Here is a 13040-nt window from a genome sequence, read left to right as displayed (position 1 = left end):
GCATATTCCTTATTATAAAAGGCAGCAAAATCCAATGTAAACCAACAATCATTTATCTGAATACGGTAACTGCGCAAACATGAAAAAAAAGAGGCAAAATTGAATTCATATAATGAAATACTGCAAATAAAGCTTGTAATACATTTGCAAACATAAGAAAAATGCATTTGAGTGCAAAACTGAATGCAAACAACCAATATAATACTGATAAGACTACTAACCATGTTCAGTTAATCTTCGTGTAGGAAATACGCTCTGCTGTTGTATCTATACAATGACAGTTCAAGCTGCACATTGCAAGACACTCAATGAAAAACGTGACAAATTCACATTTTCATTGACTTTTTTGTGCTAACATAAATAGATGATTTTTTATTTTGTTTTTTAATACGTATAAATGTTGGGTTTCTGTCACACATGGCCAAAAGCAGTGCATTAATTTAGAACCAATGTAGTTGGGTTTCAATATCCTTAATAGAATGGATATTCTGTTTTAGGCTACCTGTCCACGGGCGTAGCGATATCCCGCGGTATATCTCCGCCGTGGGAGCCGACGCCGGGGAGCAGGAGACAGCTGACGGTTCTCTGACAGACAGGCTCACTTCGGAGAGTCGGATTTGATTTGAATCTCGCGAGCGGAGAATCGCTATGATTCTCGGCTTGTTGGACGCCGCGGCTATGCTTTCCATAGCAACGCCATGGAAAGCTTTAGACAGCATGATTTGCTGGAGATTTATTGCTGGCAGAATCACGCCTGTGGACATGTAGCCTTAGAATCGCACTTTAAGAACTGCCTAAAGAAAACCATTACTACTCTGCCGTTGGTTTGTTTTTTCATATGTCAAGTTTCTCTGTAGTATAAATTTTGCCACATCATAATGAACCAGCAGTTAAGGGTCTGTTGGTCAGTACTAGCTGAATAGTAGTAATATGTATGGTTCAATGTGAAAGCAGTATTGGCTTTAACAATATTGATAGCAACTAATGGCAAAGTTGAATGTTTTCTTCTTACAGGAGAGAGAGAGTCAGTAATTATCTGCACTGCAGTTGTATTTGTGTCTCTGTTGGCAGCCATGCTGTTCTCATGTGGAATACTAGGCGTGGGTTCCATCTCATCACTGCTGTGCAGGTTTGAAGAAGCTAGCTCAGTTCTATTGTTGCAACCATAACATTACCCATGGCCACTGCAGTCTCTGCTTGCATCAAAGAACAGCAGTGTTTAGTGATCCGTTTTTGTAGTCTAAAGGTGGGTTCCCACTTGGCTGCAGCAAAAACTGCGAGATTTCTGCCGGGAGAAGCGCCACGGAAAAACCAGCAGCGGCTTTGAAGCGGCCCGGCCGCTCGCTTTTCCGTTGCAGCCGGCGCTCCCATAGAGGAGAGCGCGGCCGCAACGTTAAGAAAAAAGAATGGACATGCTGCGGTCGGCCGGATTAACCGCAGCGGATTACCCGTCCCGTGTGGATGAGATATCTGAGAAATCTCGTCCACATGGCTGGCCAAGCCCGAGATTAGCGGCCGCAGGCGGATTTGCCGCGTGGAAATTCCATCCGGATTTGCTGCGCGGAAATTTCGTCCGGAATTTCCGCGGCAAATCCGCCCTGTGTGAACCCCCCCTTATTCCAAATAAAAAGAGGGCACACAGTATCCTAGGAAAAAGTATAATTATGTTTTCACTGATGTCAACTACTGTGAAGACTGACGATCCTTAATATAGACATAACTAAATTGGGCTAACCTGGATCCCGATTTGAAGTAAGTGATACCTGAGTACTTAGATAGTAATTACTGTTGCTACATAATCCAGGACCTGAGCGCTAGAATTTTTAGTTTTGTATATTGGATTTCACTAAGTTTGTGCAAGATGAATTCTAAAATAACTCACAATACTGCATAAACAAATATGTTTGGATATATGCTGACATTAGGATCACTATGATAACTAAGGTCATCCTTCTTGGTCAGAATTGTCACTGGTGATGAAGCATGGGTCCATCATTACAGGCCAAAGAACCAATGGAAGAGTGTGGTATGTAAACATCCACAATCACCTACTCAATAGCCTAGCATTATCAGGAAAATGTATGCTTACAGTTTTCTGGGATTCCCAAGGGTCAGTAGTGGAACATTATCAGGAGAGGGGCTCAGCATTAAACAATGCTCCTTACAGTGAAATGCTTATTGAAAGGCGGAAGCCTGTAATTCAAAACAAACACCGAGCTTAACTTTTGAAAGACATTGTGTTGTTACATGACAAAGCCCATCAGCATACTGCTGTGCATACTGTGGAGACCCTCCAGAAACTCAAGTTTGAGGTATTGGTTCAGCTTCCGTAAAGTCCTGATCTCACCCTTTCAGACTATCACCTGTTTGGTCTACTTAAGAAGACATTAAAGGGTCGTAGATTCAGCTCAGACCAAGAAATGATGGGGGTAGTGCATGCGTGGCTCACTACGCAGCCAAAATGTTTTTTATTCTGAGGGCACCAATGGAAGAATTGTGTTTAATTATAGGTTTTCCATTTTTTTTCAAATACAGTTCATAGCTGTGCGGATAATTATTGACTCACCCTTGTAACTGGCCAAAATTACGTGTATATGAATGACTTATTCTGTCTAACTGGAATTGCATATTATTGTATAGTAAAAATGTACAGTGATACTTTACTAAAAACAAATTGTAATGTTCATAACCTAGAAATAGTAGGCTAGGTTCCAAAAGAGAACATTTTGCTTTTAAGATATATATATATATATATATATATATATATATATATATATATATATATATATAATTTAAAGAGCAGCTCCGGTGAATTTTTTAATTTTCATTATTTAACTAGTACCCTAACTGACTTTATGTGTCTGTCAAAATGTCAGTTTTTCAGTCCCATAATTCCTGTATGATGTACACTATATACAAGCTCTTTAGAGGGTAACTCAGAAACTTCTATCATAGTTACTCATGATGATCACACAGCTCCTGTTAGTTATAATGAAGGAGATGATAGTTCATACTTCTGACTGTATATTTATGTTTTGTAACTTATCTAGGTAACTATACAGAGTAGTGATAATTACACTGTCCTCCCTGCAGACAAAGATGGTACTGGCTCTACCTACTCATGTGCTGCTGTGCTGATGCATAATGGGATTGATAGCAGATTAGTGAAAGTGAAAACAGACAAATCTCAACGTCAAGACGGTGCCTGATAAGAATCAGACAGAAGGCTACACTGCATGGAAGTGACTGCAGTATACATAGGAGACATCCAGAGTGTGAGACAATCAGATGAAGGGAACAAGGATGGAAAAAATGTGTTTTCGCCAGAGTGACCCTTTAAATGCTACAAATTAATAATAAAATGCAACTGGTACTATGTGCATAAGCCACAAACAAGAAAAGCAAGATAAATGAGAAGTCACTGTTCAAGCCAGGCAGGAGAATCCTTATAAAGATTGGTTTCTGATGCACAAAATGCCTGTTCAAGCATCTAGGCTGCACTGGAAACAGCTAATTTCTTCAGATGGTCCATAAAAACTTGCAAGCTGACATCATCTGTGAGAATGGGAGCCCCAGTTTCCTGCAATGAAATTTAATTGTAAATACATTGTTCCTTAACCCATTAATGATACAGCCCTTTATTTGTTTTCCATTTTCACAGTGCCGTAAGAGGGGGACACAGGAGCCCTATTCTCAGGATTGGTGAGGGTCTCGGAGGGGAGACCTCCAGCAGTCTTCTTACCATGTATCTTGTGGATAGGTGATAAAAGTTGGTTTTGGTACAGCCTCTTTAACCCTATAAGGAGGCGGACCCTTTTTTGTTTGTTTTTCCTCCCCACGTGTAAACACTCTAATTTATCCATTGACGTAGCTGTTTGAGGGCTTGTTTTTTGCAGACGACTTGTATTGTTCAATGGTACTATTTAATGTACCATATAATGTACTAAAAAAACTTAAAAAAATTCTAAGTGGAGTAAAATGAAAAAAAACAACAAAAAAAAACAACAACGAATGGCCGGCATCTTTTAGTGCGTCTTGTTTTTACGACGCACAAACTGCAACAAAAATGACACAATAGTTTTTTTTATGGGCCAGTATGATTATTACGATACTAGACATTGATTTATTATTTTCTGCTGCCATCTTTTTTTATTTTTCCGTCGGCATAGTTATGCGAGGGCTCATTTTTTGTGGGACGTCCTGTAGTTTGTACTATTTTGGAATACCTACAAATTTTTGCTTGCTTTTTATTGCATTTCTTCTTGAAAACTGGGTGACTAAAAAAAGCGCAATTTTGGCGCTCTTTATTTTTTTTTTCGGATGACGTTCATTGTGCTGGGCAAATAATGCGTTACTTAATAGATGTGACCTTTACGGATGCAGCGATACCAAATATGTATTTTTGTTTTAGAATTTAGATTATTTTATTGTAAATATGGCCCAAAAATTTTTATTACTTTTTTTTTCAACAATTAATAAAACTTTATTCTTATTTTTACTTTTGTCCCAGAGGGGGCAACAACTAGCGATGCTTTTGATTGTTCCTGCAGTATGATGTAATGCCATAGCATTATATCATACTGCTATCGGGCAGGCATTCTATCAAGCCATTCCACGAGGATGGCTTGATAGGCATTCTGCCAAGACAGACCTGGGGCCTTTCAAAAGCACCCTGGCTGCTATGACACCCACACAGGTCCCTGTGATCTCCTTGCAGGGGGCCATACGGGACCCCCAAACATCGTTTTGGGGATTTAAATGCTCTGTCAGATTTGATAGCGACATTTAAATGGTTAATCGCTCTGTTCAGCCACACAGCTGAGCGGAGCTGTTGATGCCAGGTGTTGGCTGTGATAAACAGCTGATGCTTGCTCTGTATGGAGGGAGGTCGCCCTGCGAACTCCCTTAATACATACTCTGACCCCACAGGACGTAACTGTGCAATAGAGAGGATTCACAATGTTAACCCCTTAATGACCAGCCCATAGTGTTTTTACATCCTCCCGAAGTGGGCTTTATTCTCTGAGGACATAAAAACATGTGTCCTGCAGAGAATAAAGCCCCTCGGGCTGTGGACGTGACAGCTCCATGCTGTCGGTGTCCGCAGGTAGCTGACAGCCTGGAGCTGTCATCCCGGGCTGTACGGACCCAGCCCGGCATTGCGATCGGCGCTATCCAATGGATAGCGCCGATCGCAGAAAAGTAAATAAAAGTACAAAAAAAAGTTAAAGATTCAGCTGCCCTGATGGATCGGATGCATCAGGGCAGCTGAAAATACTCACCGAGGTCCGCCGCACTGCTCCCCACTCTCCTGCCGCTCCGGTCTTCTGCGCATGCGCGCCAGGTGGCATTACGTCAGCCGCATGCGCAGAAGGCCCGGCGGCGCAGGAGATTTAAAATCTCCTGGTTCCCGACTCCTGTAGGTAGCCGGGAGGCAGGAGATGTCAGCGGGGACCTCGGTGAGCGGTCCCCGGAACCGCAATCGCCGTTATCCGATGGATAACGGGGATCGTGGTGAAGTGCAAAAAAGTTTTTAAAAAGTGCTAGTTTCACCTCCCCTCATGGATCGGATCCATGAGGGGAGGTGAAAACAGATATTTTTGGTATAACTTACCGTAAAATCTCTTTCTCGTCGCGTTCATTGGGGGCCACAGCCTAGACCATGGGATATAGCCACTGCCCTAGGAGGCGACACTAAGCAAAAAAGTGTTAGCTCCTCCCTACCTGGCTATATCCCCCCTGCAGGCACTCAGCTAATTAGTCTGTCTGCAAGCAGTAGGAAGCCAGTGGGAGTCAAATTATACATATTATGTTTTATACATACCAAAACGAACTCTTTGGCACAATTTTCTGCCGAACCATGACCGAAGAACAGAAAGTTCCAGCAACCGCCTAAATAAATAAGGGGTGGGTGCTGTGGCCCCCAATGAACGCGACGAGAAAGAGATTTTACGGTAAGTTATACCAAAAATATCTGTTTCTCGTCCGTATCATTGGGGGCCACAGCCTAGACCATGGGACGTCCACAAGCAGTCCCGAAAACAATATATTGGGTGGGCATTCAAAGTTCGGCTGTGCGGTCAACGACCGCCGCCTGCAAGATCTTCCGGCCAAGAGCGGCGTCAGATGATGCAGCTGTGTGGACCTTATAAGATTTTGAGAACATATGTAAGGAAGTCCAGGTGGCTGCCTTACCCTCCTGAAGGGCTGAGGCTCCGTGACGGACTGCCCGGTAAGCCCCTACCGCCCGTGTGGAGTGGGCCGTAACCCGAAATGGCGGCGAGCGCCCTGAGGTGCGATATGTCTCTGTTATCAGGGACCCTATCCATTTGGGTAGGGTGACTTGAGGCTGCCAAGCCCCTTCGGGTCCCCTCCGGAATAACGAAGAGGGTGTCGGTCCTACGAAGCGCCTTTGTACTTTTCACATAGATCCTCAGCGCCCTTACTATGTCCAGGTGGTGCAGCATTTTTTCCTCTTTGTGTACTGGATCTGGACAAAGAGAAGGCAAGACAATTTTCTTCATTAGTATGAAACTGTGATACCACCCTTGGTAGAAACTTGGGTGATGGCCTCAGCACCACTTTGTCCTGGTGGACGGTCATATATGGCGCCTGCATAGCCAAAGCCGCCAGCTCCGAGACCCTACGGATTGCCGTAATGGCGACGAGGAATACCATCTTCCAGGTCAGTAGTCGCATAGGAATCTCCTTCAGCTGCTCGAACGGCTGGCCCGTCATAGTGTCTAACACGAAATTAAGGTCCCAAGTTTGGACCGGGGGTTTAAACGGGGGTGTCGTATGGGCGACTCCTTGCAGGAATGTACGTACTGCCATCCTCTTTGCGATTGGTTTTTGGAACAGCACCGTTAATGCCGACACCTGTCCCCTTAACGAGCCTACCCTCAATCCTACCTCGAGGCCTGATTGTAAGGATGCAAGAATTCTGGCCACCGACAATTGCATCGGTTGTACCCGCCCCTCCTCACACAGGTGAAGAAGCGCTTCTCAGACTCTATAATAAACTGCCGATGAGGCTGGTTTTCTGACCCGTATCATAGTCTGGATAACCTTCTCCGAATAACCTTTCCTCCTCCACACCTCGGTCTCAACGGCCAAGCCGTCAAATGTAGAGACTTGGAATTTGGGTGTAGAAAAAAAGGCCCCTGGGATAGCAGGTCTCTTTGCTCTGGAGGATGCCACGGTGTGTCGAACAGTATTTCTATGATGGTCGCGTACCAGCTTCTTCTTGGCCAGTCTGGTGCTATTAATACTGCTGATCATCCTTCCTGCTTGATTTTCCCTAGGATCCTCGGTATGAGAGAAACGGGTGGAAATACGTATAGGAGCTTGTACTCCTCCCACGAAATGGTTAGCGCATTCGTTGCCGCTGCTTGTGGATCCCGTGCTCGGGACATAAATGGGCGTAGCCTGTAATTTAGTCGGGACGCCCTGAGGTGCACGTCTGGCGTGCCCCACTTCCGGCATATCGTCCGAAATACTTCTGGGTGCAGCCCCCAATCGCCGGGATCCACTGTTTCTCGGCTTAGGTAATTCGCCACCCAGTTTTCTCTATTCCGGGAATGTAGACTGCGGAAATCGAGCTCAGATGCTTCTCCGCCCACGTTAGTATGCCTGCTGCCTCGCTCATTACCGACACGCTCCGTGTTCCTCCTTGTCGGTTGACATAGGCCACCGCTATGGTGTTGTCCATCTGAATACGTACATTTTTTCTTGAGATTGGGCCCGAAGTGTCGGAGAGTCAAGTAGATGGCCCGCAACTCTAGGATGTTTATATGTAGCCTTGTCTCTTTTTGAGACCACACTCCTTGAACAGACTGATCCCCTAGTGTTCCGCCCCAACCTGAAAGGCTGGCGTCCGTCGTCACTACTGTCCAGCGACTTGTGCCCAAAGGCCATCCCGCCTGAAGCCTCCCAGGTTCCAGCCACCACTTCAGTGACCTTTGGCCTTGAGGGGTTATCTGGATTCGCTGTTCCAGGGTCATCCGGAACCCATTCCGGCGTGACAATATCAAGTGTTGTAGTTTCCTTGACTGGAAACTGGGCGAACGGAACCGCCTCGAATGCTGCCACCATCTGGCCCAGGATAGCCATGCAGTGTCTGAGGGTTAACGGTTTCCCCTGTGTTAGGGACCGGACCCCCTGCCGGAGCTTGTCTACCTTTGCTTGAGGTAGCCGGACCTGGTGCTGGCTGGTATCGAATATCATGCCCAAAACTCCAAGTGTTGTGTCGGTATTAGGCATGATTTTTCGCGGTTCACTATCCAGCCGAATTCTTCTAGAATCTTCCTCGTGACGTGTACGCTGTTGCCGTCCCACGACGGTGCCTTTATTAGTATATCGTCCAGGTATGGAATGGCTGATATACCTTCCGCATGGAGTGGCGCCATCACTGCTGCTAGTACCTTCGTAAAGACCCTTGGAGAGGTAGACAGGCCGAATGGCAGCGCCGTAAACTGAAAAAACCTTCCCTGTGTTTCGAAACGAAGGAATTTTTTATGCGTTTCCCGAATCGGGATATGGAGATAAGCGTCCTTGATATCTATTGAGGACAGAAATTCGCCCGGTTGCATGGAGGTTATCACGGACTTGATTGACTCTATCCGGAAATGTTTTGTTCTGATGAATTGGCTCAACCTCCTTAAATCCAGCACCGGCCTCACTCTGCCGTCCTTTTTGGGTACAAGAAAAAGATTCAAATAGAACCCTTGCCTCTCTTGTGCCTCCGGTATCGGTTTCACAACCCCCTGTGCCAGAAGGTTCCACACTGCCTGCTGTAGGTTGGCTACTCCTTCCAGGGTGGTAGGCACTCTGGACCTGCAGAACGAATTCCGTGGGGGAGTCGTGAATTCGATTGCGTAACCGGATGTCACAATTTCCTGCACCCACTTGTTACTCACGCGCCTCCCCTATGTCTCTCGCAATTGGGAGAGCCTGCCCCCCCCCCCACTCTGGTGACACTGGGTGGGGGCAGCAACTCGTGCCGCGCTCTTTTGATCCCGCTGTTTTAGATATTCCGGGTCGGGATCGCCATGTTTGCCTTGTTTTGAAAGAGGGGCCCCTCTTTGCGTCTGTCGGGGTTCTTGTAGACTGGGACCACTGCCCTGACCCTGGGTGGGATGAAAAAAACGCCGAAAGGATCTAAAAGAAAGAACGGTTTCCTTTTTAGTGGAACCTTCTCCTTTCTTGCCGGCATTTGTGGTAACGACGTGCTCTTGCCGCCTGTAGCGCCCTTTACCATGTCATCTAGTTTAGGTCCAAACAGCCTGTTTCCTTCGAATGGCCATTTTGTTAGGGCCATCTTGGATGCTGTATCTGCTGACCAGCTTTCTTTTTTTTTTTTTTTTTTTTTTTTCAGCCAGAGAGTTCTCCTTGCCGTCACCGATGCGGCGGATGGCCGGGCACCGAACTTGGCTGCGCCTAGCTCTGCTGTGCATACAAATTTGTTTGCCTGTATGACGTTGTTTGTCAGTTCGAGCAACTCATTTGGTGGAGCGCCTGCTACACTGTCTCTCCGTAGCTGCTTGGCCCAGGCTATGGATGCCTTGCTGACCCATGCGGTCGCAAAATTCGGCTGTAAGGCGGTGCCTGTGGCTTAAAACACGGTTTTACCCACGCATCCAGCTTCCTGTCTTGAGGATTAGCCAGCATTGCTACCTTGGCTGTTGGCAGTGCTGTGCTTCTAGACAGTCACGACACTGGCGAGTCAACTACCGGAGGTACCGCCCAACCCCTTTTTCAGGCCCCCTGGGAATGGGTATGTACTTTCCCAAGTCTTCCCGGGTTGCCTAAATTTCTTATCCGGGTTCTGCCATCCCTTATTAAGAACCTCCGAAAAATCCGGATGGTCTGGGAAGACCTGTCGTGATCTCCTTCTGCCGTCTAAATGACACCGCGGAAGGAGGCGTCTGGACTGTTTCCTCCATTACTTGGAGGGTTTCCCTTATGGATATTACCAGGCCGTACATTAGGCTGGCTAGGCGCGACACCTGTTCCTCGTCTAGTTCCAAAACTGACGAGCCTGCAGAGTGGTCGTAGTCTTCAGACCCACTGCCCTTGCCTGCCGTTTGGGCCGTGTCCTGGGGCGCCCATGAGCAAGATGCTCGAGGGGACTCATCGCGAGCCCGGGCTGGTCTCGCAGAATACCGGGACCGTGAAAAAAATGCCTTGATCTATGATAAGCATGCACGGACTCCCTGGACCATGAGAGCCATGAGAGTCCCTGGATCGTCTGGACTTTGAGGGTCCAGACGACCTCCCGGTGTGGCGCGCTCTATGGGGAGTGTCCTCGCTGCTAAGGGACCTCTTCCTTTTGTGTGCCCTCTCTCGTGCATATTCCGAGGAGGACGCGTCTGAGCTGGGCTCTAACCGGCGTAACATTGCCGCAGAGGATATGGCCAAGCCAGAAAACGGCAGCGGCCAGGGACCTCGCCCGTTGGGGTTCGGGCCCTGGCTCCACAGGGGCGGCGGGGGGCACCGGGGACCCTGGGCTGCGCGCACCGCGGCACATCTAGTGCAGCGGGGGTCGACTTGACCGCAAGCGAACTTACCGCTGAGGTAGTGCAAGCGTAATGCTTCACCCTCCCCTTGGCCGAGCTGGAACCCTCTGATCTAGGGTCAGACATGGCAACAGAAAACAATTCCCAGGTAGCGGGAAAGCTGAGTACCGTTACAGGAATGCCTGCAGGGGGGATGGGGAGGGCGAGGGGAGAACACCGCAAAGTGCTGCCTTGGGCAGGGCTTACCCGGTCTAGCATCTGTTTCTGCGGTTCCCCCGGTCCAGCTGGAGCCTCTGGTCCTGACGCTTGGATGCTGTCGGAAGTCGACGCTGGTGTACCATACGATCTCGCGGCGTTGGTGACCCGGCAGGTGCTGTGGCAGGGACTGCTGCGGAGTTGCTACTGCTGCTGGTGCCCGAGACAGGAGGTGCTGCTGCTGTCCGGGTGCTTTCTCCGTTGCAGAAGGAAACTGCAGAGGGAAACTGCAGGACTGCAGGGCTGAACGGCTGGAAGGCTGCTGTGTGCTTCAGGCGAGCTGCAGGTGCTGGGCTCAGAGGTGTAGACCAATGAAGTGTCCCAGAGCGTGGCCATTCCTCTGTCCGGCGGTCTTTTTACACTCACCCCGGTCGGAGGGGGCGTGGCCTGCCCCGGAAGCGTCCCCGCGACCCGGAAGTGACGCTTTCCGGCCGTGACGACGGCGCTCCGCCCCCCGGAGCGCCGTGCCCGGAGGTGGCCTGCCGGCCGGCGTCCCGGCGTCCTGCGACACGCAAGCTTCTATCCCTGGCCGGGAGAGCTGCCGCTGCCGCCGCCTTTGCTGCTGCTATCGCCGCTGCCGTCGCCGCTGCCGCTGCCCCCGCCGTTGCCACCGCCGACGTCCTGATGCTCCTTAAGGTATGTGTTCAAAGCTTGGCTGTGCGGTCTGTCCGTATGGCGCCGGAATGCTCCATAGTCCCAAGCGGGGGTGTCTTTGTCCTGGGAGCCACAGCCTGCCCTTGCGTCGACTACTCCAGCAGTGCTGCCCCCTACGCGTCACCGTCAGACAGTGCGCTACTCCAGGGAGGGGGAGCCCTATGGCTGGCGGGTAACCGACTCAGATGCGCATTGCATGGTCGGGCCCCTTTTTCTTCTCTGGGTGAGACGCCGCAGTAGTGGTGGAGACACCCCCTGCCTGCGTCTCCCCCGGGAGGCCAGTAGAGCCAGGGAAAAGCCCCGACTCCCCGGATTCCCGCGAATAGCTCTTTCCATGTCTGCCTCCTAGCAGACACTAAGCTAAAGACTAATTAGCTGAGTGCCTGCAGGGGGGATATAGCCAGGTAGGGAGGAGCTAACACTTTTTTGCTTAGTGTCGCCTCCTAGGGCAGTGGCTATATCCCATGGTCTAGGCTGTGGCCCCCAATGATACGGACGAGAAATACTCACCTCAGGTCCGCCGATGTCCCCGGTGTTGACATCGGGCGCGTGCACAGAGGGGCTCAAGCCCCGGGAAATTCAAAATCCCTCTGCTCCTGGCTACCATGTGTAGCCCGAAGCAGAGAGATTTCATCGGGGACATGATGATCACTGTTATCCAATGGATGACAGTGATCATGTAAAGTAAAAAAAATGTGTAAAAAGTAAGAAAAAAAAAAAAGTTAAAAAAAGTTAAAAAAGCGTACGTTTCATCTCCCCTCACGGATCATATCCGTGAGGGAGGATGAAAGTACATACATAAGGCCCCCGGATTTATCCGCGGACCTTACCCCAGCTTCTGCGCACACGCCCGTCGCCAAAATGGCGGACACATGCGCAAAAGCTGTGGATTGCCAGGATAATTTAAATTCTCCCTGCTCCTGGCTACAAAACATAGCCAAGAGCATGAAGATTTCACGGGGGGCCGCGGTGAGCGGTTCCTGGTCACATGTTCGCCATTATCCAATAATGGCGATCACGTAAAAGTAAAAAAAAAAAATTTGAAGTTTCATCTCCCCTCCCCGATGCGATCGGTGAGAGGAGATGAAACTTTTTACTGAAGGCCTGCGTATTTGAACCCCGACGCAATCCTCCTCTGTGAACCTTCCCGAATTCTGCACATGCGATTGCCGGCAAAATGCTGGACACATGCGCAGGAGTCGGGGAGCTCAGGAAATGTAAAATCTCCTTGCTCCCAGCGACCAACGGTCGCTGAGAGCCTGGAGCAGTGACGGGTGGCTTCGTTGAGCGGTCCCCTGTCACGTAATAAAAAAGTAGCGCTCTAACATAGGTCGGTCTCACATGACCGGATAGGAATTACGGATTCCGCATGCGTCTGATCCGCGGTAATACGCAGATCAATCGCATTGGATTACACAATTCCGCTCACATTAGCGGGTTGGAATTGTGTAATCCACTCGCAGAAAAGAGAACGCAGCAGGTTCTATTTTACGGCGGCTATCCGCAGCAGAGCCTATTGTGCTCCATGGTCGCGGATATACCCGCTGCCCATACGCAACTACGTTGTATACGGGCTGCGGGTACCCGCGTCATCGCTAAGCGAGGGTTCGGGAA

At 48.9% G+C, this 13040-nt stretch overlaps 1 protein-coding gene across 5 annotated transcripts in view; it reads right to left on the bottom strand.

Moving 5' to 3' along the window:
• Positions 1 to 2803: 2803 nt before the first annotated feature.
• Positions 2804 to 13040, bottom strand: part of SEC23A (SEC23 homolog A, COPII coat complex component) — a 189538-nt gene continuing 179301 nt past the window's right edge. For all 5 annotated transcript variants that reach the window (XM_066608625.1, XM_066608622.1, XM_066608626.1 and 2 more), the window contains one exon: positions 2804 to 3580. In XM_066608625.1, the coding sequence (XP_066464722.1) occupies positions 3491 to 3580 (90 nt within the window). In that variant the 3' untranslated portion in view covers positions 2804 to 3490. The remainder of the gene's footprint in view (positions 3581 to 13040) is intronic.

The sequence above is a fragment of the Eleutherodactylus coqui genome, chromosome 6, assembly GCF_035609145.1.
Source record: "Eleutherodactylus coqui strain aEleCoq1 chromosome 6, aEleCoq1.hap1, whole genome shotgun sequence".
In the NCBI taxonomy this organism is placed as follows: Eukaryota; Metazoa; Chordata; class Amphibia; order Anura; family Eleutherodactylidae; genus Eleutherodactylus; species Eleutherodactylus coqui.
Note: the sequence above shows the minus strand (reverse complement) of the source record. Positions and strands in the feature narration are given on the sequence as shown.